This window comes from Nematolebias whitei, chromosome 9 (assembly GCF_014905685.2).
Source record: "Nematolebias whitei isolate Nwh7 chromosome 9, NemWhi1, whole genome shotgun sequence".
Lineage (NCBI taxonomy): Eukaryota > Metazoa > Chordata > Actinopteri > Cyprinodontiformes > Rivulidae > Nematolebias > Nematolebias whitei.
This window is the reverse complement of record NC_056506.1, coordinates 15,731,884-15,756,568: the sequence shown is the minus strand read 5'-3', so window position 1 is coordinate 15,756,568 and position 24,685 is coordinate 15,731,884. Positions and strand designations below refer to the sequence as shown.

At 41.3% G+C, this 24,685-nt stretch overlaps 2 protein-coding genes across 4 annotated transcripts in view; both read left to right on the top strand.

Annotated features, from left to right (window-relative positions):
- LOC119414892 (aspartyl/asparaginyl beta-hydroxylase) overlaps positions 1-4,060 on the top strand; it is a gene marked incomplete at its 3' end in the record, with an annotated part of 42,411 nt that extends 38,351 nt beyond the window's left edge. The window contains exons 6-7 of the mRNA XM_037682011.1: positions 598-657; positions 3,948-4,060. Of these exons, the coding sequence (XP_037537939.1) occupies positions 598-657; positions 3,948-4,060 (173 nt within the window). The remainder of the gene's footprint in view (positions 1-597; positions 658-3,947) is intronic.
- On the top strand, positions 4,046-20,901 carry LOC119414964 (cytochrome c1). 3 transcript variants are annotated; one of them, XM_037682085.1, is made up of 6 exons: positions 4,046-4,108; positions 8,203-8,279; positions 8,319-8,436; positions 9,647-10,163; positions 14,486-14,518; positions 20,584-20,901. In XM_037682085.1, the coding sequence occupies exons 1-6, from the start codon at positions 4,094-4,096 to the stop codon at positions 20,589-20,591; spliced, it is 768 nt and encodes a 255-aa protein (XP_037538013.1). In that variant the 5' UTR covers positions 4,046-4,093; the 3' UTR covers positions 20,592-20,901. The 3 variants fall into 3 exon arrangements, with proteins under 3 accessions (XP_037538013.1, XP_037538010.1, XP_037538012.1); XM_037682082.1 differs by having other exon boundaries at positions 8,203-8,436; XM_037682084.1 differs by lacking the exon at positions 14,486-14,518 and having other exon boundaries at positions 8,203-8,436.
- Positions 20,902-24,685: the final 3,784 nt, after the last annotated feature.

Below are 24,685 nucleotides of genomic sequence, written 5' to 3'. Positions count from 1 at the left end.
AGCGCCCTCTGCCTGCCGTACAGTGAGTAAAAAAGGAGGTGGGCAACACTTTTCCCCCAGAAGGCCATATTGACATATTTAAAGCTATCAAAGAGGACTGGAAAATACATTTCATTAAGCTGGATAAATTAGAAGATTTATTAGCATTATTGATATAAAAAAAGTCTCAATTCGTTTTAGTAATATAAGACATGCTCTGTATAAACTGGCTCTTGTGACAACATATTTGTTAGCTTAAATATGAAAAAATAATAAATTACCGTTTGCTTTATACTGTATTTAAGGTTCAGTCTAGTTTTGGAAACACAACTTAAAAACTTTTTTTTTTGTCCAATAGTTTTAGTCTTAATCCAGATGTTTTCAATGTATCTGTCAAACATGTTTAATTTAGGCATCTTTAAGTTTTGTTGATAAAATGTAGGTGTTCATCAACTTATTTAGAAGTTGTTCACTTTTCAGTTAAGGATATTGGGGGCCAGATGGAGATGGTCTAAGGCCATTTTTGGCCCTCTGTCCAACTTCTTAAAAACTCAGAAAGAAAAGAAAATGACTTATTGGCAATACAGTTTCTTTTCTAACGTGAACTTTTGTCCTTAGCTATAGTTGAGCCTGACCCCGTGCCTGTGGAAGATATGGATGAGGACACTGCAGAACCAGGTGTGTGTGTGCGTGCGTGTGTGTAAGCCATCACATGACTATTATTCTGAAAACTGAGCCTAAAGACCTTCCTGATACAGAATATTTATTTGTCCATCCATTCATTTTTTTTAAACTCTTTTCTCCTTTCTGGGAGAGCTGGTGTCTTTCCCCAGCTGTCACTGTGTGATAAAACGAGGGACACCCTGGACAGATCTACAGTCCTTCACCGGGACACATAGAGACAAACAGCCATTCACTCTCTCTCTCACCTAGGGACAATTTAGAGTTACCAATCTGACTAACATGCATGTTTTTAGTCTGTGGGAGGAAACCGGAGTACCAGGAGAAAAAAAACAATTGCACGGAGACCGTGGTGGGCACTGTTTCGCTAATCTGCTAATGGTGAAACTAGCTTTCTCTTTAGTGGGTTAGCGTTTTCTTTAACTATGAAAACCTTTGGCAGCAATAGTTTCCGCTCAATTAAACTCAGTATTTTCAGGTCCACTAATTATTTTAAGACCGTTCCCTACACTAAAAGAGTACAGGAGAGTGGTGCTTTGCACAGAACGATTCTATGCAAAGCCAAGCGCCACTCGGTGATGTTGCCACCCTCACACTGCCTTTTCCTCCTCATATCTAGGGCTGGGCGATATGAGGAAAATCTAATAACCCAATATTATTTTGCTATGTCACAATACACAATATATATCACAATATTTATAAATAACCTCAAGTGTTATTTTAAACTATATAGTATATAAAATGGCTCTGGTGTACTCTATTCAAACAGACCATACATGTTTGGTCAAATAAATAAATAATAACGTCAACTAAACCAGCTGTTTATTTGACGTTTTCTTTGGTGTGTGGCGAGACGTTGACCTACAGAGTTAACAACATTCTTCATTTTGCAGTGGATGACTTCTTCGGTGATGAAATAAATTTGTGGTACTGCTACCTTTTGTGGCAATGGTTTTACGACACGTTTTTCAAATGACCACATTTTGTTCGACATCCTCCTCATAAAATCCAAACCACTGCCAGATTATTGATCCAGTGCCGTTTCTCTTCTGAACTAGTTCATCGGACTCCTCTTCAGTTACCGTCTCATTCAGCCGCTCACCTGAAACTCCCACTTTTGCCATATTTTTTTCAAATTTTCAGGTTGGGAGGGGCAGGGAGTAGTGATGCATTCGTAGCGTGTCAGATAAACAACGCTCAGTGAATTAGATGTAGAACGCTTACTATTTGAATGGCAGTTTATACTCAGTGGTTGCAATAGAGCAATTTAACCATCGTAAATTGAAAAATTTGTGATACATGGAGTATATTTGATACATCGCCCAACCTTACTCATATATACCACAAACAGTCTCTGACTCATTGTGTCAGTTTACAGCCAATAACAGAGACTTTAACATAAATGCTAAACTAAACCAGAGCAAAAAAATAACATGAAAAACACATTTTATCAATCAGAAACTTTGTACACATAATTCCTACACAGCATGCTTTGCAGTGCTCACCCTGTTTCTGGGACCTGACTCTCTCACACGTTTCACATATCTTTAATACAAACTGATTTATTACAGAGAGGATATTGATGATGTGTGTACCGGTAGTTAGTTTTTAAAAGTACCGGTAGTTAACCACAAAGAGGATCTCCAAAGTGAGCTAATTCATTATAATAAATGACACGAGGGAGACGTCCGACATACATTGAATGCATCACTCTGCTTCAGCACAGCAGAGTTCTTCTCCGCCTCTGTGGTTCGGATGGATCGGGTTAATTTCTGAAAGCTCACCTGTGAATGGGACATGGACACTTTACTTGTTATGCATGAACTGTTTTGAGTTGTGTTCACTTACTTTGTCACATTACGGACAGTCTTACATGGTCAGCGACAGCAGTGGATGATAAAAGGTGGCGCTTTAGCGTTAGCTTTCGATAATTCAACAAACAAATGTGTTTAGCGGTTTAGCATTAGCAAAGCTAATTTTTTGTTAGCTTTGCCACCACTGCGTGGAGATAACATGTAAACTCCACACAAAGACCTCAGGTTGGAGGCAAACCTGCAACCTTCTTGCTGTGAGGCAGAAGCCCCCACCACTGTGTTACGATGTAGAATATAAGTCAAATTAAAGTTTTCCTTTCTCGCTCTCTCTCTGGTAGAAAGACAGCCAGCTGGTTCTAAACAAACAAAATGCAAATTGACGCGTGAAAAAAATGAGAATGTTTAGGGTCTTGCATCTTTATTTTATTTATTTATTTTTGGAGAGTCCTAATTCTTTTTAGCAATTGACCTGAAAATACTAGCAATAAGATTTCCACCATTAATAATTATATCCTTCTGAACACTAAGGCTGTGCCAGTCAGTTACTGGTCAGCTAGAGCTCATCCAACATGTCAAAATCAAAATGCTCATTGGCTACAGCTCTGAATCAAATTACCAGATAAAACCATTTGTCTGAACCTACGATTTAAATTGTGTTCATCGTCACAGCATTTAATGCAGAAGCACCCCGGCTAGAAGAAATTCTTTACAAAAATTTCTCATTATTTTGATTAATTTAATTCATTTTACACAGAACTCCTCGAATATGCAGCATTTACATAGAAAACACAAACAGGTTTTTAATAGAATCAAACATGGGTTATTTTTTATATTTATATAAATTAATTTGACTTTTTAAAATAATTTATTATACTTTTTGTTTTACTCAGAGCCTTTTCTGAATATCTTGTTAGCCTTGACTGTTAGACACTGAAAAACATCCATGTTGGGTTAATTTTGAGATTAAGTGACTTTAGGAGAGTGGATGGTTGAGTACTGTTCGGTCCAGTGTGCACCCGCCTCACGTCTGCTGACTCTGGAAATCACCACAACACAAACAAAGAGGAAATGGATAAATGAATGGACCTGATTTGACATATTGTGTTGATGTCCTATTTTATTGAAACCGTGAAGTAAATTTCTTCACTTTTACTGTTCGCACAATGAATGTAATAGAAGTTACTTGGGCAACCAAAACACCTGTCAGTCACATGTTCCAAAGAGTTGCATTACAAAGGATGCTACCTTCTAAGCTGTGTATTGGATCCAGATGTAAACACCTGGAAATTAAAGCTGAAATGTTGCTCTGTTGTATCATATTTATGTGTTGATGTCAAATCAAAATGTTTTTAGTCGACATCAAACAGAAAGAAGTTGGCCTCAGTGGTCCATTGTGTTTAGAGCAGAGTGTATATCTGTGGTTCTCTACTCGTGTGTGAAAATACAGCACAGCTCTCTGCTTCTTTGCTTTAGAGATTCATCCTGAAGTAGCTGCTGAGGTACTAGCATCTGAGCCTGAGCCTGAACCTGAACCGGAACCTGAGCCTGAGCCTGAGCCTGAGCCTGAGCCTGAGCCAGAACCTGAGCCTGAACCAGAACCAGAACCAGAACCAGAACCTATGCAGTATTCCGAGGTTTGTATAGTACTGGGTGTTCATGATTTAATTCTCAGCAGAACTAATTTCAGCTACTAGCAGTCACTTTGGGGTGTTCTTGTTTCAGGGATGCACCAATAATACATTTCATTTGATTGTGATTTAAGCATAAACCGTTGTCCACAGATAATAATGGTCATTTCAACTAAAATTCACACTGTGTAGGGGTCAACATAAGCAGTTTACAGTTGTCCAAGATTACTTATTTTCATCTCGGACAGCCTGATCTCCCCTCAGAGTTGTCCAGTGGACAACCAAGTGAAATAAACACGGATTAAAGTTCTGTCATCGCGATGGATTTCTGTAATTTTGAACATTTTAAAAATGAAACGGGTAAAAGAAACGTGTTGTTTTGTTGCAGTCTTTTTAAAGTCATCTAATGTAATGATGAAACTGGGATTAAACTGAGGCTGCTTTCAACAAATAAAGAGAACCAGACCCACAGTTTGACACAACCAGAGTAGAGCTGGGCGGGTTGTGCTGTCTGAAACACATTGGGTGATCACAGTGTTCTCATCATACACTGTCCACTGCAGGTGAGAGCACCAATCAGTGCTTCATGGACTATTTTCCAAGGAAGACACCTCGCTACCCTAACCAAATGTGGTGACATGTATCCATTCATCCATCCATCCATTATCATCCACTTGTTCTGAAGTCGGGTCTCGGGGGCAGCAGCTTGAGCAGGGAGGTCCAGGCATCTCTTTCCACAGCCACTTCTTCCAGCTCTTCTGGGAGGACTCCAAGATGTTCCCATGCCAACCAAGAGATGTAGTCTCTCCAGTGTGTTCTGGGTCTTCCCTGGGGTCTCATCCCAGTTGGACATGCTCAAAGTACTTCCCTAGGGAGACACCCAGGGGGCAATCTTACCAGATATCTGAACCACCTCAACTGACTCCTTTTGATGTGGAGGAGCAGCTGTTTTACGCTGAGTCTCTCCCAGATAACTGAACTTCTCACCCTCCCAATGTCTCCCAATCACGCTCCTCCAGGTCACACTGTCATTACCCACGTGGGCATTGAAGTCCACCAGCAGAATAAAGGAGTTCCCAGCTGGCACACCTTACAGCGCCCCAAGCATGAACTCCAAGAAGGCTGGATACTCTGCCATTTGGTTCATAGGCACAAAAACAGTCAGAGCCCATCTCCACACCTGAAGGTGCAGGGAAGCTACCCTCTCATCCACTGGGGAAAACTCCAGCACACTGGCACTAAGTGGAGGGGCTAAAAGTAGACCCACACCAGCTTTGCACCTCTCATCATGGGCAACTCCAGGGTGGAATAAAGTCCAGCTCCTCTCAAGGAGGTCAGTTCTAGAGGTTGTGCTGTGCATCGAGGTGAACCCACTATATCTTGTCGGTACCTCTCAACCCCACACACAAGCTCAGGCTCTTTCTCTGCCAAAGAGGTTATGTTCCATGTCCCAAGAGCCAGATTTGGTAAGCCAGGGTCAGAGCGTCAAGGTCCCATCTTTTGGCTACAGCTCATGGCATCATGCACCTGACTTGTATGGCCCCTCCTGCAGGTAGTGAGTCCATACGAAGGCAAACCCATGTTGCTTCTTCAGGTTGAGCCCAACCGGGCCCCATGGGTAGAGACCTGGTCACCAGGCGCTCGCCGACAAGCCCCCACTCCCAGGCCTGGCTCCAGGGTGAGGCCCCGATGACCCATGTCCAGGCAAGGGACACTGAGCTCCTTGATTTGTTTTATCCCTCAAAAGTCTTTGGAATCGCTGTTTGTCTTGCCTATGATGACATGTAATAAATTATTAAATGTTTACGTATTAAACATAAGTTTTCACATGTGACTCAATTCACTGCAGCTGGGGGAAATACCAGAACTGATACATTGTCACCCCTTTCTTTCACACTGCGCCCCAACCTCCCCGGGACTTTTGTATCTAAAATCTGTGTTTTAAAGATTATTGTGTTCTGAGCGTTGTCTTCTTACAGACATGTCCAACTTGTGCGCATGACAAAACTCCAGGTCCTTAAAGGCGACAGTGTCTCAACTGGAGCTCGCTCAGCCTCTTTGTCTCTCACAATGAGGCGCTGCATATGCTGGTTTAGTTCTTATCATTAAACAATATCATACCTGCCAACCATCCTGGATTGAGTGGGACAGTCCTGAATTTTGCTCTCACTGTCCTGCATAAGGGGGAGTGGGACACCCAAATTTCTGGCATTTGACAGAGCTGGCTGGTCTCACCTGTTCATGCCCTGTGTGTATGGGAGGAGGATACAGTGGGGCTGTTTCATGGACTTCCTGCAACATCAGGAGTCAGGTTGCCATAATAAGCCTATATTGGCTGGCTGTGAAGTGCAGGTTCTCAGCTTTCAGAAACCATTAGTATTTTTATGATAGCTCAAACTATCATAAAGTTACAATAATCTAAATTGTTCTTTAAAAAAAACAGTAATCTGCTACACGCTTGGAATACAAGATAAACATTTTATTGTTAAAGTTCAGGTATGTAGGTGCTTGGTCTTTGGGTAGGAGAGCAAAGAGGTGATGGAATGGGTGACAGGGTCTAGCATGATTTTTGTAGCTTTTCTTACACATCTGTCTTTACAGATATGTGCTAGAGATGGGAGAGAGGCAACAATGATCTTCCCTGAATCTATAACAGCTCCCTGTAGTATACCTGCCTGCAGAAAAAACTGCTACCATAGCAGACAGGAATGTAGTGGGCCAGGATATTTTATTTGGTTCCCCTATAGAAACTTGTCATGAACAAAGGACTGGATTTGGCCTTTCAGTCTCTGCATGAAGTGGAGGTTCTGATGGGCTTCTATGTTAGGACCAGTGGTGTTTGTGGACTGGATGATGTCATCTGCCATGTGTATCCCCAGAAACGTAGTGCTGTTGACCCTTTCAAAAGCAGTATTATAAGACCGGAAAGAAACACAAAAACTCAGTGGGATTGTTCCTGGTCTAGTTTCTATGTGCAGAAAAACACAGGGTACTGACAGCATAATTTAGTAATAAATACAGAGAGGAGAATAAGTAAAGACAGCAGCAGAGAGAGGAAACGTAGTCAGTTTGTCCTTTAGTGGTCTTAGTCTATAGTAGCATAACTAAGGGATAGCTCAGGAAACCTAAGCCATTTTATTATTTATTTATTATTTATTAGAAGGTAAATCTTAAGCCTACCATAGTTTTAAATGTAGACAGTGTCACAGACGGAAACTGAAAACTGACTGCACAAGCAAGGAGCCCGATGACTAAAAGCTCTACCTCCCATTCTATTTTAAAAAACTTATGAACCTGCAGTCTGAGAACAAAGTGCTCTGTTCAGAAAATATACCATTGTTTAGTTTTTTCTTTCAGCTGCTCCCTTCTTCAGGGGTTGTCACAGCGAATTAACTCCCATGAAGACTTGACAATTGTTTTTAAGCCTGATGTCCTTCCTTCATCAACCACATGCCACTGAGCTACCACAGCCCTCTGTGTGGAGCAGGGAGCTGCCATCCAGGGCGCCCAGGGGAGCAGATGGTGGGGGTTAAGAGCCTTGCTCAAGGGCCCAGAGTGGGGCAAATGAGGATGGAGACAGGTGTGGGTGCTTCACCTTTCCCACCCACATTTTGATGTTGTCGTTATGGGGAATCGAACCAGCGACCTTCCGATCACAGGCCCACCTTCTCTAATCTATGCACCACCACTCCCGCAAATATACGGGAAACTAGAAAATATCCCATTGTAACTGTGTATTATTGAGGGAAAAGTACATTTAGAGTAGAGGATTAGTTCGTAGTCTAACTTGGAGTTAACTTCCACAAGAAATAAATAATAATAATAATACTACATTTTATTTGTATAGCGCTTTTCTAAATACTCAAAGACGCTTTACATGAGCTAAAAAATGAATAAAAATAAAATCAACCATGTATAACGCATAAAAACACAGTAAAACATTTAAAAAGGGCAAATTTAAACATTAAAAGCAATTTTAAACAGGAGGGTTTTGAGTTATTTCTTAAAAGTGGAGAGATCGGAGCAGGCACGAAGGTGTTGTCAATATTCAATTGATTTTTGAAACACAGTTGATATGTGGTTGGTATTTGACATATTAGGTGATGGAGGAGGATCCGGAGGTTCTGGAGGAGGAGCTTCCTGTTGAAGAGGAGGAGCTTTCTTTTGAAGAGGAGCTTTCTTTTGAAGAGGAGCGTCCTGTTGAAGAGGAGGAGCGTCCTGTTGAAGAGGAGGAGCTTCCTGTTGAAGAGGAGGAGCTTCCTGTTGAAGAGGAGGAGCGTCCTGTTGAACAGGAGGAGCTTCCTGTTGAACAGGAGGAGCTTCCTGCTGAGGAGGTACAGTATTTTTATTTTGTTGCAGTGATTTCATTGACTACTGGTGATGTTTTACCTTAATGTAGGATTTCAGCATAAGAACACAAAATCAGCTTTATGTTCTTTAGCCTCTTATTTTTCAAACAGCTATATTTCTGTCTCATCACCTATCCTTTACACAAGGTCTTGTGTTTGTAATGCTTCTTTAAATTCCTACCACAATTTTGAAAACTTTGTTTAAGATGTAAATAAAACCAGAATTTAATGATTTGCAAATCTCTCAAACCTATATTTTATTCACAATGGAACTTAGATGCATAAATGTTTAAACTAAGAAATTGTACTTTTATCCTCCTAAGACCTGGACTCTTGCATATGTGGATGCCAGGTCCTAGGAGGTTAAACAAAAATGACTCAGCGTGAGGAAAACTGAGCACTACCTCTGTTACTGTTTAGCTAGCACATCTGTATTGCACGCTGCTGGCTTTGCGCTACGTCAGTGCAGGCATTTGTCCGGGGGGGGGGGATGGCCACTAGTCCTGAGCCTGGTTCTGCTTGAGGTTTTTTTTCTCATGAGGGAGTTTTTCCTTTCCACTGTTGCATCTGTGCTCGCTTAGGATGGGAGACTGTGACGAAGAGAAAACTCAAAGCGATTTGCTGGCTCCTTAGAGAAATATCGTTATTTGATTTTATGTATATGAATGTTTCTGTTCTGTGCCCTGAGACGACTTCTGTTCTGAATTGGTGCTATAGAAATAAACTGAATCAAATTGTGTAATGGTAGAGGTAACACTGCGTTTACTATGTTTCATTGTGAATAAAATGTGGGTTTATGAGATCTGCAAACAATTCCATTATATTTTTACTTAGATTTTATGCAACAGCCCAACTTTTTCAGAACTGAGGCTCTACGACAAACATTTACTTTCTAGTTGTAGAAACAAGTTTTACTACTTCTGTTTTTTAAGCTTTTGAAAGATTCTGGAAAATGTATGAAAATTTACATACATGCTCAGTGTCAGAGTCAGAGAGATTTATTTGTCATACACACCACATGTGGTGGAATGAGATTATGTTAGTTTCAGTTGTCATGAAAGAATTTTAGCACGTTTCTGAGTAGTTCAAGTTCAGAGGAATGCTTATTTTCCGAGTTCTTTTATTTTCCCAGTGGTTTTGCTCTCGTGTCTCTTCTTGAAAGTGATGAATATTTTTCCTTCTCTAAATGATTCAGATGGCTCCTGCTGCAGATGAACCAGCCGCTGAGGAAAGGCTAGAAGAAGCAGCAGCTGAGGAAGAAGAAACATTTGAGGAGATCAGTGAGACTTTAAAAGAAGAGAGTGCTGCTCCTCAAGTTGCTGAACAAGAAGAAGCTCCTACAGAAGGAGCTGAGGAGGAGGAGGCAACTGCACATGCAGAAGTAGCAGCTGAAGAGGAAGCAGCTGTAGAAGAGGAGGAAGAGGAACTAGGCCTCTCAGAAGATGTTGCTGAAAAGGAGGAATCAACTATAGATTTAGCTGTGGACAATCTAAAAGAAATAGAGAAATTACAAGAAATGGAGGCTTCTCTTTTAGAGGAGCTTGGTGAGGTGCTGGCTGAGGAGCAGGAAGCCCTGTCAGAGGAACCCTCTGTAGAAGAGGCAACCACTGAGGAGCCAGCTGAAGAGGAGGAAACGCCTCCAGAAGAGGAGACATATGAAGCTGAGACTGAGGAAACTCCAGAAGAAGAAATGGAGGTTCAAACGGAAGCAGGTGAGACAAAGTATTCAAAACTGTTGGGTTGCCACGTTTTAGCTTTGATCCTTCTGTTAACAAAATAAGTTTCTATCTATTAAATAAATTGTCTGCTTTTAGCATAAATAACATCAAAATCAAATATTTTATTTAATCAGACAAATCCCTTTGAGATCAAATATCTCTCTTACAAGGGAGGCCTGGGCCTGAAGGCAGTCTAACATGCATGTTTTGTTGTTGTTGTTGTTGTTGTTGTTGTTGTTGTTGTTGTTGTTGTTTGTTAGTTTGTGTTTTGTTTTTTGGAATCGGGAGTACCCAGAGAAAACCCATGCAAATGTGAGAAGAACATGCAAACTCTACAGAGAAAGACCCCTGGTCCAACCTGGGGATTGAAACCAGGACCTTCTTGCTGTGAGGCATCAGTGTTAACCACTAAGCCATCATGCTGCCCTCATATTGATAGCTCTGTTGGCCAGGCTATTATACCAGCTGGGTATCTGATGACTGGCACTGCAGACATGTTGATGGCACTGACTTTGTTCTTGCCATTCAGCTGGCTCTTCAGGACCCGTCACTCTCTGTACGTAAAGAAAACTTCAAGTCTGATTTTATGGCATTTAAGGACTACAGTGGGCAGAGCGGCTAGAAGACGATGACTACTGTAATTTCTGGACTATTGAGCGCACCTGAATATAAGCAGCACCAGCTAAATTTAAAAAGAAAATAAAAAAATTACATAAATAGGCCGCACTTTATAAGCAGAAATATCTGCCATAAATGTTGCAAAAAAACATTGATTTATAAATCTGGAATTTAAAGTTTGGAGAAAAATTACATTTTTAATGAAAATGTGAAGGAACTGTGCAGATATCCATTAAACATTATTGTGTTTATAAGGCATGTTTCTGTATACCCGTTGAAAGAAGGATGTATTATGGTATAGTCTCTTTACATAGGTTTGTAAACTTTCTCTTGTCCCATCCATAACTTCAAGGTAATTCAAAAACTTCATACACGTATGCATCATCACTAGACACGTACAATTTTCATCACCCCAGCGGCAAATCAAGGTCAAATGTTGTACAAGCTCTTTGATTTTCTGGCCATTGCTATTGATTGCTGTATTGTTGTATGAGTTTTGGTCGACAAGTGTAAAATGTACGGTATGCAGTGCTCTTGTTTTCACCGGTATTGACATTTAACAGTAGTAATAAGTGAACTGTTGGAGCTGAATCCAGTTCAGAAGGGTCAGTTCTTTGTTGGTACTCCTTTAACTTAAAGAAAGAACCATTTTGGTGTGGGTGTTATTAGTATCTGTTTCTTAGTATGGCATGTTTGGCATGGTTTTGGTTTGAAGCTAAGAAAAAAGAATTTCATTATTTTTTATTTACTTATTACTTATGTACGTACTTCACTTATCGTATTTTCCGCCGTACACGTCGCTCCGCCCTATAAGTTGTAGTGAGTCACGTGAGGTACGTGTCACTTGTTGTATGACAAATATATGGATATATATTTATGCATACTTTTCACGAGTTCTTCATCTTTCTGACTGTGTAATGCCGTGCATTGAATTTAAAGGAATGCGAACAAGAGACGTTATTACCTTTGACCCATCAAATGAATGGAATCATTTATTTTCAGAATCAAAGTTTAACATCAAACATTTACATTAATTTGGCAAAATATGAAAATAATAACAGACAGTTTCACAAATAATGAACTTCAAATCACTCGGCGGTGATTTGAGGACTTTGCTTCAGATATTTCTAAAAATATCTGCACTGATTTATGAGAGAGAGGTGAGTTTAAGAGTAAATTGAGATTTATCTTACAGAGGAAATATGTGAGGGAAATTTAATCTGTTTAACCAGAAATTGCACGCTCCGTCCGATCTCAGCTTCTCACGGTACACTTGGTCAAAATAGAACCATCTACCTGTTGATGATGAATCAGCGTCGGAGTAGTTCCTTTCTGACTCGTTTCAGCGTCTCCGTCGAGAACTACCAAACCTTCAGAGAGTCGTGCGTAGTTAGCTCAAAACAGAATTATAATCCCAAAAACCTCTGGATTCTTCATTGCTCTCTTGGACTCTTCATTGCTCTGAAACTTTCAGAACCGGCTGCACTCTCAATCTCAATCTCAATCTCAATCTGACATGAACTGGGAAGTTGCCACATTTTATTTGGGTCGACTTCCTGTTCAATTTAGAGCTTTCTGATTCGTGGAAGGACCAGAAAGAGGAGTGGTTTTGACGTAAGGTGTTTATCAACAGTCGAGGTCAGAGAATGAAATTTGTTTTCACATACAGAAAAGATTATTGCAGCAACAGCAGACTTCGTGGAGTCAACTCTTGGTAATCTTCTGAAAAAGTTTAAACATGACATTTTTCTCGGTAAACATTTTAGTTGACCGAAAACCAACCTTTCACATACTTACGACTTGACTCATTTCAGACAGAAAATCAAGGAATGCTTATTCAGGTGATTTCTTCTTGGAATGAGGAATAAAAATCATTACTTACTGTTTATGTAAAATAAAGATGAGTAGTTCTTTTCAACCTATAAGCATTGAGTGAACTAACACAATTTGATTATCAAAACATTTGTAAGACAGTAATGATTATAAAGAATTGTCTTTTCTGCTTGATTAATTCAAGAAAGAAAGTCATCAGATGGCCCAGACTTATTCAGATCAATGAAAATAACAGTCTCTGTCCATCTGGTAGATTTGAGGTCATCTGGTTCACTACAAAGTCGCATCAGTCCATATTTGTCTAATAAAGTGGAAAAATCCATAAATATGTCGGTTCGTCGTATACGTCGCATCTATTATGCGTCGCTGCTGACGCATCGCGTTTGTTATGCGTCACTGCTGAGAACACAGAAATGTGGACCGGTGTTGTGCCAAAAATCGATGGGCTGCCAAATGGCAGCCGCGGGAGTGTGCACAGGAGGACTTTAACAAGAATTTAACAATATAAACACTTAAAAACAATTGTTTGTTTGCTCGAAATTATAGCAAAGGTGTGTCTCAGTTGAACTTTTACTTAATAAATGCACTTTATTGGTCAAATTAGCTGCATTTTGATGGAACGGTGCAGCTGATTTGGCAGTCGGTCTAAGCAGCGAGCAGAACGAAGATGGTGGCACTATGGAAGGCAGATTGTGTCATTAATAGCTGGTGAAGATTCTCAGTCATCCAGGACATGGTAAATGCAAAAAAGTTCAAGAAAAAAACAAGAAAGTATAAAATAAAGTCTAATAAATAAAATCCAGTTGTTTTTGTGTTGATCTTTTTTTAATTTGTCATTATAGCCACGTTTACCTATTTATTACATGATACAACTGCATGCCATATTGCTACTACTACTCTGCTGCCATCAAGTGGCTGAAAGTGGTACTGCTTAAATATATATATTTTTTTTTCAGTCAGAATGAATGAAAACAGTCATATCTCAGCCAAAAAAAAATTGGTTTATAAATATGGGGAAAAATCCATAAATATGTCCAGTGTTTCCCCTACCATTATACAAGGGGGACGCCCCGCCCCGTCAACAGAACCGAGTGCCCCATCTATCGAACCCCAACCCCCACCCACCTGTCAGCACTGACGTAACTCTAAACTAGCGGCTCGCAATGCAGGTGCACTAGCTAAAAAGCTAAAGGCAGCCTCTTTCTTCATGTTGAACCCTCATGCTGAACGCACCCCCACCACTCGAAAACTGTCGGTACAAACAGCGGCTCAGATGCACGTCTGTCTCAGCCCCCACCACCCCACCACCAAAAAACAAAACAAAAACAGTCTGTTCAGACAGTGCGTGGCTGAGATGTCTCTGTCATCTCACACACCCTGCACTAAAACTGTCGGTGCAAACGGCGCTCGACTGTCTCTGTGTCCCCCACCCCCCATCTAAAACTGTTGGTTTAAACTGCGCACTGCGCTGCTTAGGACGTATCTCCATCTGCACCCCCCATCCCCCCCGAACAAAAATCACAGACTAGATGAGCGCCCCGCCATGGCAAGTTATCTAGGGAAACGCTGATGTCGCTTCGGCGTATAAGTCGCAGGGCATGTAAATTATGCAAAAAACTGTGACTTATAGGGCGGAAAATACGGTACTTACTTCAGTTACTTACTTTACTGGTGTTGAGTGTTTGACATGTTTTGTCTTTTTCTCCCATTAAGTTAAATCATTCACAGAAGATGTTTCAAACTGAAGCAGACAAAGCTGAGGAGGCCTGAGCTTGCATTCATCTGGACTCAGTTTTGTGGTTTACTGTATGTAGCAGAGTAGTGTTTTCTGTTCTAATTTTTGTGTGCATGTTTCTTTACAGCAGAAATGGAGGTCCAGAATCAAGATGAGCCCACAGGTAAATGCAGCTTTCAGTCATTGCTTCTGTAGAGTGAACACATGGCAGTGATGAGACGATGTTTGATTCAGTTTTGATTGATTAGGTTTTAAATACCTGATATTATACTTGATGGATACTTTTAGCTGAGTAGATTACAACAGTTTTATGCTGGAAGGGAGTCATAAGGGACCTCTGTAGAGCTAAATCTCACAATGGTAGAGCGTACTGTACATTCCTAAATGCAGAGCAGAGCTCTTTATTTTCACACTCAGGATCCTGCTCGCCACACTTGAAGCATTCCTGCGTGTTTGAAAAGTTGGTGTTTTTCCAGAAAGAAAACTGTCTCTGCTCACAGATGTACCATTGCATGGCCAATTTCCTGTGCTTTTGTTAGATTCCTCCTTCCTGATGCTACAACTTCCTCTGAGAGCATTCCTGATATTTTTCTCCTCGCTTTTGTACTCCTGCAACCCCCACCCCTCCCTGTCAGAAATCAGCCAATAAAATGACATTTTGTAGCCCTCAATTGTGTTTACCCACTTCTTCCTTTTTGGGTCGCGGGGGTCACTGGTGCCCATGTCCAGCAGTCACTATGTGAGAAGGGGGGTGGGGATACCCTGAACAGATCTCCAGTCCATCACAGGGACACATAGAGACAAACGAGACAAACAAGCATTCACTCTCTCACTCACACCTAGAGACGATTTAGAGTTACCAATCAGTCTAACATGCATGTTTTGGGTCTGTGGGAGGAAACTGGAGTACCAGGAGAAAACCCACGCAGCACGGAGAGAACATGCAAACTCCACCCAGGAAGGTCTCTGGCCGGGATCTGATCCGATGACCTTCTCGCTGAGAGGCAACATCTCTACCATCTCCGCCACCATGCCACCCTACTTACAACTAGTACTATTACTCATTCCCATTTGAATATTTTGCACCAAAATTTTAAGGTTTACTTCCAGTTCCTGTTCAATTCCAGTCTAGACAAACGCTTATCTAGAAAACTTAAAAACATTTCATTCAAAACCTTCAGGGGCGACGGGACAATGGCGTAATGCTTGTCTTTTTTTAAACGAGACTCTGGGGCAGACTCAAAAGTCACTAGAGGGTTTATCCATCCTGTCTGGCCTGGGAACACCCTGGGATCCACCAGAAAGAGAGTGATAGATAGATTTCCTTCCCAGACTTGTCTTGTTTGTCTCTATGTGCTCCTGTGATGGACTTGCAATCTGTTCAGGGTGTCCCCCGCCTCTTGCGCAGTGACTGCTGGATATAGACACCAGTGACCCCCGCGACCTGAAAAGGAAGAAGCGGGTAAAGATAATGGGTGGATGGATGGATGGATGGATGGATGGATGGATAGATAGACAGACGGACTTGTTGCCTTCATGACCCAACCATGGATTAGTGAAAGTGGTTGGATATCCTCTCAAAAGACATTGCCTGAGGTCGTTGCAAGGTTTTGCATGAGAATAAAAATAATAATCACAGATTTGAAGAGAACTTTGCAGTGTCTGCAGTGCTCAGGTCTAATTCTTTAAGCGTACCAACACATCTGTCCCTACGATTTTAGCATACCTTTGGAAAATAAACAAGAAATACTTCACATTTTTTTGTTTACTCCATCATGCATGCAGGTGCCGGTTATACATTAGACAGTTGCTTTTAAGTCAGAGCAGACTACATGTTGAGGAGACTCTGATCTTCTAGAGTTCAGAGATAGTGGGGGGTGGGGGGGGCGTGTATTGAAGACATTCTCTGACACAGCTGTGGTTCTATGGTATGGTCAGCTGGAGCAGCAGCTTAACCAGTTGGATAAACACACTAAACCTTAATCAGCTCATGGTAAATGAAACATTGTTTAATTTTCCCAACTTTTTGGAACAAGTTAAGCAAACCGGGTCATTTGAAGACAAACAAACTTTGTAACGGCATCGAGTGCCAACGAGTACGGCTCATTCTTCAACAGGAAGGACAAGCCATCTGAAACTGCAAGAATTTACTCCTAACACTTTATTAAAGTGGCAAAGTAAATTTTAAGCGTAATAAATCTGTGATCTTGTCAATATTCTACTAATAAGGTTGCAAACATGTTATTCATGAGGCTAGGACCATGATAAGTTGGGATCATGTATTTTCCGTGTAGATATTAAAGAGTATGGAGTGCAACGTATGAAGTTAGAGACAAGAACTGAAGACCAAATTATTCAGGAACTGAGCCCAAACCCCACCTTATTCTGGTTAGAGATTCATGAGTCTAACAGCCTCAGGGTAGAAGCTGTTCCTCAGTCTAGTGGTTCTACACTTAATGCTTCTCAACCTCCTTCCTGAGGGGAGCGGGGCAAAAAGTGTGTGTGCTGGGTGAGTGGGGTCCTTCATGATGCAGGTGGCCCTCTTCCTGCATCTGGAGGTGTAGATGTCTGTGATGGTGGGGAGGCTGACACCAACAGTCTTCTGTGCAGCCTTCACCACTCTCTGCAAAGCTTTTCTTTCTGCAGCTGTGCAGCCTCCATGCCACACATTGATGCTGGAGCACAGGATGCTCTTCCGCTCACAGCTCTCAGCCAACAAAGAAACTCTTATCAACAAGCCCAACTGGATCTGTCACTAATTATTTGTAATGTTTTTACAATAAATTAATTGAATTGATAATTAATGTTAACTTCATTTAACAATCATGTAAAACAACTAGAAGTAGAAGGTAAATAAGGACAATATGTTTTATAAGTAATTATCTAAACTAGATCTGAGTCGGTCAATAACACACACAGCTCAGAAGTTACATATAAGGGTATTACATAACAGTACTGGAATAATGTATATTTATTATTATTTACAGTGAGGAAAACAAGTATTTGAACACCCTACGACTTTGCAAGTTCTCCCACTTAGAAATCATGGAGGGGTCTGAAATTTTTATCTTAGGTGCATGTCCACTGTGAGAGACATAATCTAAAAAAAATCTGGAAATCACAATGTATGATTTTTTAATAATTTATTTGTGTGTTACTGCTGCAAATAATTATTTGAACACCTGCTAATCAGCAACAGTTCTGGCCCTCAAAAACCTGTTAGTCCTCCTCTAAAAAGTCCACCTCCACTCCACTGATTATCCTAAATTAGAAGCACCTGTTTGAGGTTGGTAGCTGCATAAAGACACCTGTCCACCCCACACAATCAGTAAGACTCCAACTACTAACATGGCTAAGACCAAAGAGCTGTCCAAAGACACCAGAGACAAAACTGTAGACCTCCACTAGGCTGGAAAGGACTACGGGGCAATTGCCAAGCAGCTTGGTGAAAAAAGATCAACTGTTGGAACAAAAAAAAAAGTCCATGCTCAATAATCCAGGTATACAATTCAACAATTTTCAGTCAGGTCATCTGGACAGATAAAGTATAAAGAATACATAAAAGAAAATGGTATTAAAAATGAAACAAAGCGATAAACGAACCGCAAAGTCGTGAGGGACGACTGTACTAAAAACAGGAACATGTCTGAATTGGTTTTTGCCATGAACTTAACAGATGTTTGAAGCCACTTAGAGGTCAAGGTCAAGAGCTTCAGGTCTTTTTGTAAGATATTCCAGGAAACAGGAGCAAAGTAGAAGGTCCTTTTGCCTAGTTCAGTCCTCACTGAGGGGACACTGCAGGTAATAATGTCCTGAGAGCGCACGCTGTAGCTGCACTCACACAGAGACATGTAGGAGGAGATGTATGAAGGCAGCAGACCAAGAAGTGATTTAAAGATGAAAATGTACCAGTGAGAGAGTCTGTGTGAAGTTAATGATGTCCAGTTAACCAGTGAATACAGGGTGCAGTGGTGGGTACGATAATCACAGCCAGTTATGAATCTTAGTGCACCATGATAGACAGCATCCAACATCTGCAGGGTTCTTGTAGGAGCGTTCATGTAAATAATGTTACCGTAATCAATGGAGGGAAGGAAAGTCACAGATACAAGACGTTTCCTAGCATTAAACAGGAGTTAAACAGGATCTGTTTCTGAAAAAGAAACCCAGTTTAACTTTCAGGTTCCTTACTAGGTTTTGCACGTGGAGCTTAAAAGAGCGATGCTTGGTTACGTGTGGTTAATTATTAGCTTCAGTTCTGGTGGGATCACATTCACATCGAGGTAAATAAGATAAACTCTGCTGACTTGTGAAACGAGACTTGTTTTCTTTTTGTTTGGTACAACCGTAGTGCACATAGCTTTGTGACATTTCTACGTTGTTATACATATTAGATAGTTTATATACATTCTATTATATTAATATAATCTTAAGTAATTTTTAGTTTTTACATGATTTGCCCTTACTGTTGACTATTTTGCCAATATCTACAACAATGCTAAGTCCAGGTTCTTGCCCTGTTATGGCTCCCGTCCTTCCAGTGAGTCACAAAGTCACATGACCAATGCTCTGTCTAGGTGTCTTATTCAACTCTATGGTCCGAACACTTTAGTTCATATGATGAATCTCAGCTCATCTATCTGTTAGTACTAAACTTAAATTATTCAAATGATTGTGTTTATTGACACCCACGTATGATCGAGCTTACATCAGGACTTTTATTAACCATTTTGGCCCGGTTGTCCTCAGGCTGTATCGGTGAATAAGCGGCCATCAGGGCTTTAATGATTGTTATGCATAGGCCTGTCACTATAAATCAATTAATCTCATGATAAATGAAAATGATCAACTTCATTTTCATTTATCAGTTTTATCGTTCCTTCGTGTCTCTCTTTCTACTGAAGACACTGGATGACAAAATGCTCAACTTCTGTGCTCTTCACTGACCCCTCCCTTTCTCTCTTCTCTTTAAAATCTGTTTTAACCGTCCCAAAATCGCGTTTTTGGATCGTTAAAAACAGCTAAGCTGAGAAGCTAAGCTACGAGCTAAGCTAACAGGCTAACCTCGGGGAAAAAACCTCCGTCTTGTCGAAACTCCAAAATTCACGGTTGAAACCCGTGCCTTCATGTAAAAAGTTGTTTTTCCTCTGCAAAAAGAAGCTGAGGACTTGTTTAGTGATTTTTAAAAATTTTTTATTAAAAGCTTTGTGTGAAAAATGTTATGCTAAAGAGCTCAAACCACACTGAGTGGCCGTCATTTTGAGAACTGAAAAAAGGGAGAGAGAGCCCATGTCACATCAAAGGGCCTCCCTCTCATTTTTCTTAGAGACACGCTGCTCCCTCCCTCACTATCCATCCTTCGGTTCAAACAGTCTTATACTGCCATCGGTGGTCAAAAAAAGTTATACACACAAAAATTAACCAACATTTCTTCATAAATTTGACAATTACTCATTACTATAAGGGCAGCACGGTGGCGCAACTAGTAGAGCTGCTGCCTCTCAGCGAGCAGGTCCCTGGTTCAAATCCCAGTACGGGGGCCTTTCTGGGTGGAGTTTGCATGTTCTCTCTTTGCATGCGTGGGTTTTCTCCGGGTGCTCCGGTTTCCTCCCACAGATCAAAAACATGCATGTTAGACTGATTGGTAACTCTAAATTGTCCCTAGGTGTGAGTGAGAGAGTGAATGGTTGTTGGTCTTGTTTGTCTCCATGTGTCCCTGTGATGGACCTGTCCAGGGTGTCCCCCGCCCCTCGCACAGTGATGGCTGGACATGGGCACCAGCGACCCCCGTGACCCAAAATGGAACAAACGGGTAAAGATAATGGATGGAAAGATAATGGATAATTACTGTAAAATTTCAAACAATATTATCGTTTATCACAATAATTTCTGAGACGATTAATTGCCCAGCAAAATTTGTTATTGTGACAGGCCTAGTTATGCACTGATGATCGATTGTTAGACTGATGGTCCCTTTCTACATGTGAAAAGCGAGTTTCTGGAATTCCACAGCAGGTTGGCTTGAACCACTTTACAAAGGTGCTACTTATACGACAGAGCTGGTTGGTGGGCCTCACTGATGAAGTTTTCAGATGAAAGAAGAAACGTTTCTACCAAGAAAACTGTCCAGATGACAAGATTTAACTCTTTGTTGTCGTATGATAATTAGTAATAAGACCTTTAAAAATGACAGAGATGTTTGAGTTCTGACGGGCCTGTTTCCCACAGAAACGTAGAAGCAGCAGCGCTCGCGGTGCAGGTGGAGCAGACCCGCTGACGGATCAGCACCATCTGAGCACGCTCCGCTCTCCAAATCCAGGGAAACCATCGAGTCGTCGTGACAACGCTCTCTCCTGTTCTTCAGTCCTCCTGTAAGATGTTTAAGTGAGAAATGTTTTAGTGATCTTTAACTGTGTGGTTTTTTTTTTTTTTTATCGGAACCTTGTGTGTTTCCTCACTGTGAGCAGCGTGTCGTACTTCAGAGTGTTTGTTGTCCTTATTTTAAAGTATCTGTTCGTGCGGGTTTTACAAACATCAGAACAAGAAGCCAGCTGAACATCTTCATTGTCAGCAGGTTTGTCCAGAGTGGGGAGGGTGGTGGGGGGTGGGGTCAAAACCCTGTTTAATTACATCAAGTCAAATTAAGTCTGCACCTTTATTCTAATGTTGGACATGTTCAATCAGAATTCTATGCAAAGATGTCGCCACTCGGCTTGTTTGCTGTCTGAGGGCTGCTGCGCTCTGACACGTGTGTGCGTGCGTGTGATTGTTTTCAATCACATGTTTCTGTGAGTTATTTAGATGTACAGTTTTAGTTTTGAGCTCCGCCCCCCGTGTGTGTTTCGTTTTGGGTTTTATTTTATGAATATATGATCAGAGGAGCACAGAATAAGTTGTCTGGACCTTTAGGATGGAGCTTCAACTCTGAGTTTGAACCATTATGTTAAAAAAGTCACTGTGAACATGCAGACATGCTATTTTCTTCCCTGTATGCCAGCTGTAGGTTCAGGGTCCAGTGGGTCAGAAGTGGTTCCTGTCGAGGAGAACTCCACTGCTTCGCTCCTCATTTCTTAAAGGAATTGATTTGTAGCATCGTTCCCTTTGAACAGAACCCTTGTAAAGTCACAGGGATCCACACGAGCTCACACCTTCATTCCTTTTCATCGTGTATCGGACCAGGTTAAAGTATCGGAACCCGTTAGAACCTGCTGGTTTTTGGTGTTAATCCTTCAGGATGTGTTGTAAGACGTTCCAGTTGTTTGCAGGAAGTCTTTGTCTTTTCTTCACTCTTTGTGTGTCGCTTTGAACGGTTTTTAAACTTTAGTCGAACAAAGCTTCTAGATTTTTTAAATGAACATTTATATGAAAAGTAGGACTTGGGAGAATTAAGATTAATTTAAATTTTCAGAAAATGCTGTGTTTTAAATGAAGCCATAGAGAGCTGTGCAGATTGAAGGGTTGTGCCACTTCAGGATAAGCTTTTATTTTACTAACACGAAAGAGGACCGATAAAGTCGGATGACAGTAACTGCAGAGAGTAAATGTACAGTGGGTCACAGCTGAGCTGGAGAAGAACAGAAACGTGACTGTTGGCCCGTCAGAACCGCTGACTGCTGTAGAAATGATCAACTGTTTGTTTTGGACTTTTGGGATGTCTGATCTGGAAGCTGCAATAAAAGTTTTGGAACAACACCAAGTGTATTCTGTTTTTTTTATTCTTCCTCCCCAAATGCAAAGTATAGGTGATTATGTTTTTGTCTCTGTCGTGTTTTAGCAAAATATCTCATGAACCTCTGGACAAATTTTATTAAAACTCACAGAAAAGTCTTTACATGTACATGTACAACTGATTAACTACTGGAGCCACATCTAGTGAAGATGGCTGCCATCGCCAGCTGATTAAGTTTCTGGTGTTTGGTAGAACACTTGTTTAGAGCTGTCATTTCTTACCAGGGCCTGAAGCCCGACCCAACTCAAATTCGGGCCAGGCCGGGCCATGATAATGTGCTGGATGGGCGGGCCAGGTCGGTGTCGGGCATTTGTGTCAGCGGATCAGCCGCAATCCAATTACATGGCAACATGGCTTGCCGTAAAATCCAATTACTGTATATGACAATATGAATTGCCATACCATCACCAGCTGCACGCTGCCATTTCACCACGAACTGACTGGACTTGAAAGATGTAAAATAAAGTTCAGTTAAGCTTCAGATGGGACTATACGGCCAGGAAGTGATCCATCGCCCAAATGGACGTTCAGCCGCTGCACTCAGGTGCGCGTCCGACCCAAACGGGTGATCTCAAAGCAGACATGTCAGAGCAGTTCGTATCTGAATAATGCAGAATGCAGCAAAACGGGGATTTTATTGCTCTTTGACGGCCATGAAAGGACAAACACCCCCTCAGCTTTGATTTTCTGCCCCTTTTATTCAGCCACGCATCACTGTGGTAAAGTTGGTTTTATGTTGGACGTTGGACATTCGAGTCTTTGGCTCCAGCGGCGTGTTCCTCTCGTTCGATCCCATGCAGGCAGTCTGATTTCAGACGCGTTAAATGTTCATTCATACCGACATGAACCAGAGAGTGAACATTACCATTTGCAGCCACAAGAGGGCCCTCTAGATTTTGACAACTAGATGTTGTTCCTCTTCTGTTAACACCCGGCGGAGTTGTTCAGAGGCGACACCATGGATGGTAACTTGCTTGTCAGACTCGTTGGCTTGTTAAGATAATTAATCCTGTTCAGGATCCCAGGTTTGTTCTGTGTGTTACTGTTATTCCAGATTAAATGGCTCTTCTTGCACTTTATGAAATACACGTTTAAATAACTGAAGAGACGTATAGTCCAGAAAATACAGTAAACCTTTGCTGCTTTTCTTTAAGTAGTCACTTCCAGGGTTTACTCCTCACCATTCACACTAAACTAAAATAGAAAAGTACATTATTGACCTGGTATCATTTCACTCATCTTTTTCATCACCTTTTAAACTAAAATACTACTGGAATCACTTTGTTTGCAATTCTTTTCTTGGTTTGTAAATTGTAAGTATATATTTTTGTAATAAAATCACATAAAATTAATTTAAGGTTATAATTCTTTAAAAAAAATAAAATTTGACTTTATGGCCCAATGTTTGTCATATTGTACTGAGTTTTAAATTACGAAATGACATTTTGTACATCAGTTAAACCAAATGAGTTGAATTGTGTCCATTTGGCTTGCCACAGTGTGTAACAGAATGCAGCAGACCTCCAGCAGAACCATTTTCTGAATGAAGCAGCCATCAGAGCTGACCAGAACACAGTTAAACATCACCATTTACATCTACTCAGGTAAAATCAATAATTTAACTTCAACGTTCACAAAAATATGAACACTACTCCAACACAACACAGATGTGCAAAATTTGGTTTCTCAACCACATAGTTCAGCCAAGGTGAATGCAACACAAAAAAACTTTCATTAATTGAAGCATTTTTGTACGTTACTGGTTGGACACAAGTGAATCTCCTGTTTAAGATGGTGTTTGTAATTCTTCAAACTGTTTATCTGAGTAAGGCCTAGTGACAAAGTTCTGTAGGTTTGGGTAGAAAGCGCAAGTATTTTTCTCTTTTGCTCTTGTCTCCATGTCAACAGATGTGCAGCATCTGTAAAAGTGACCAAGTCATAGTCATTTATGGCTATTTTTAAGGTCAGTGTGAGGATTTGTGTCTCCTCCTTGTGGTCTATGTTCACGTATGATTGTGCAGCTACCATCCAGGCTGTCACATTGTAAAGTTTGCAGATGATACAGTGGTGGTGGGATGCATCACAAACAATGATGAGTCCAGCTACAGGCAGGAGGTGGAACACCTGGAGAGCTGGTGCAGGAAGTACAACCTTCACATCAATGTGAAGAAGACAAAGGAGATGATTGTGGACTTCAGAAGGAACAAAAACATCTACACCCCCCTGAACATAAGAGGATCTGCGGTGGAAGTGGTCTCCAGCTACAAGTACTTGGGTGTACACCTGAATGACGACCTCAGCTGGAGCAACAACACCACCAGCCTGATCAAGAAAGCTCATCAGAGACTCTACTTCCTCAGGCGGCTGAGACGAGCTGGTCTGGGAAGCTCAGTCCTCACCTCCTTCTACAGGTGTGCAGTGGAGAGCATCCTGTGCTCCAGCATCAACGTGTGGCCTGGAGGCTGCACAGCTGCAGAAAGAAAAGCTTTGCAGAGAGTGGTGAAGGCTGCACAGAAGATGCTGGAGTCAGTCTCCCCACCATCACAGACATCTACACCTCTAGATGCAGGAAGAGAGTCACCTGCATCATGAAGGACCCCA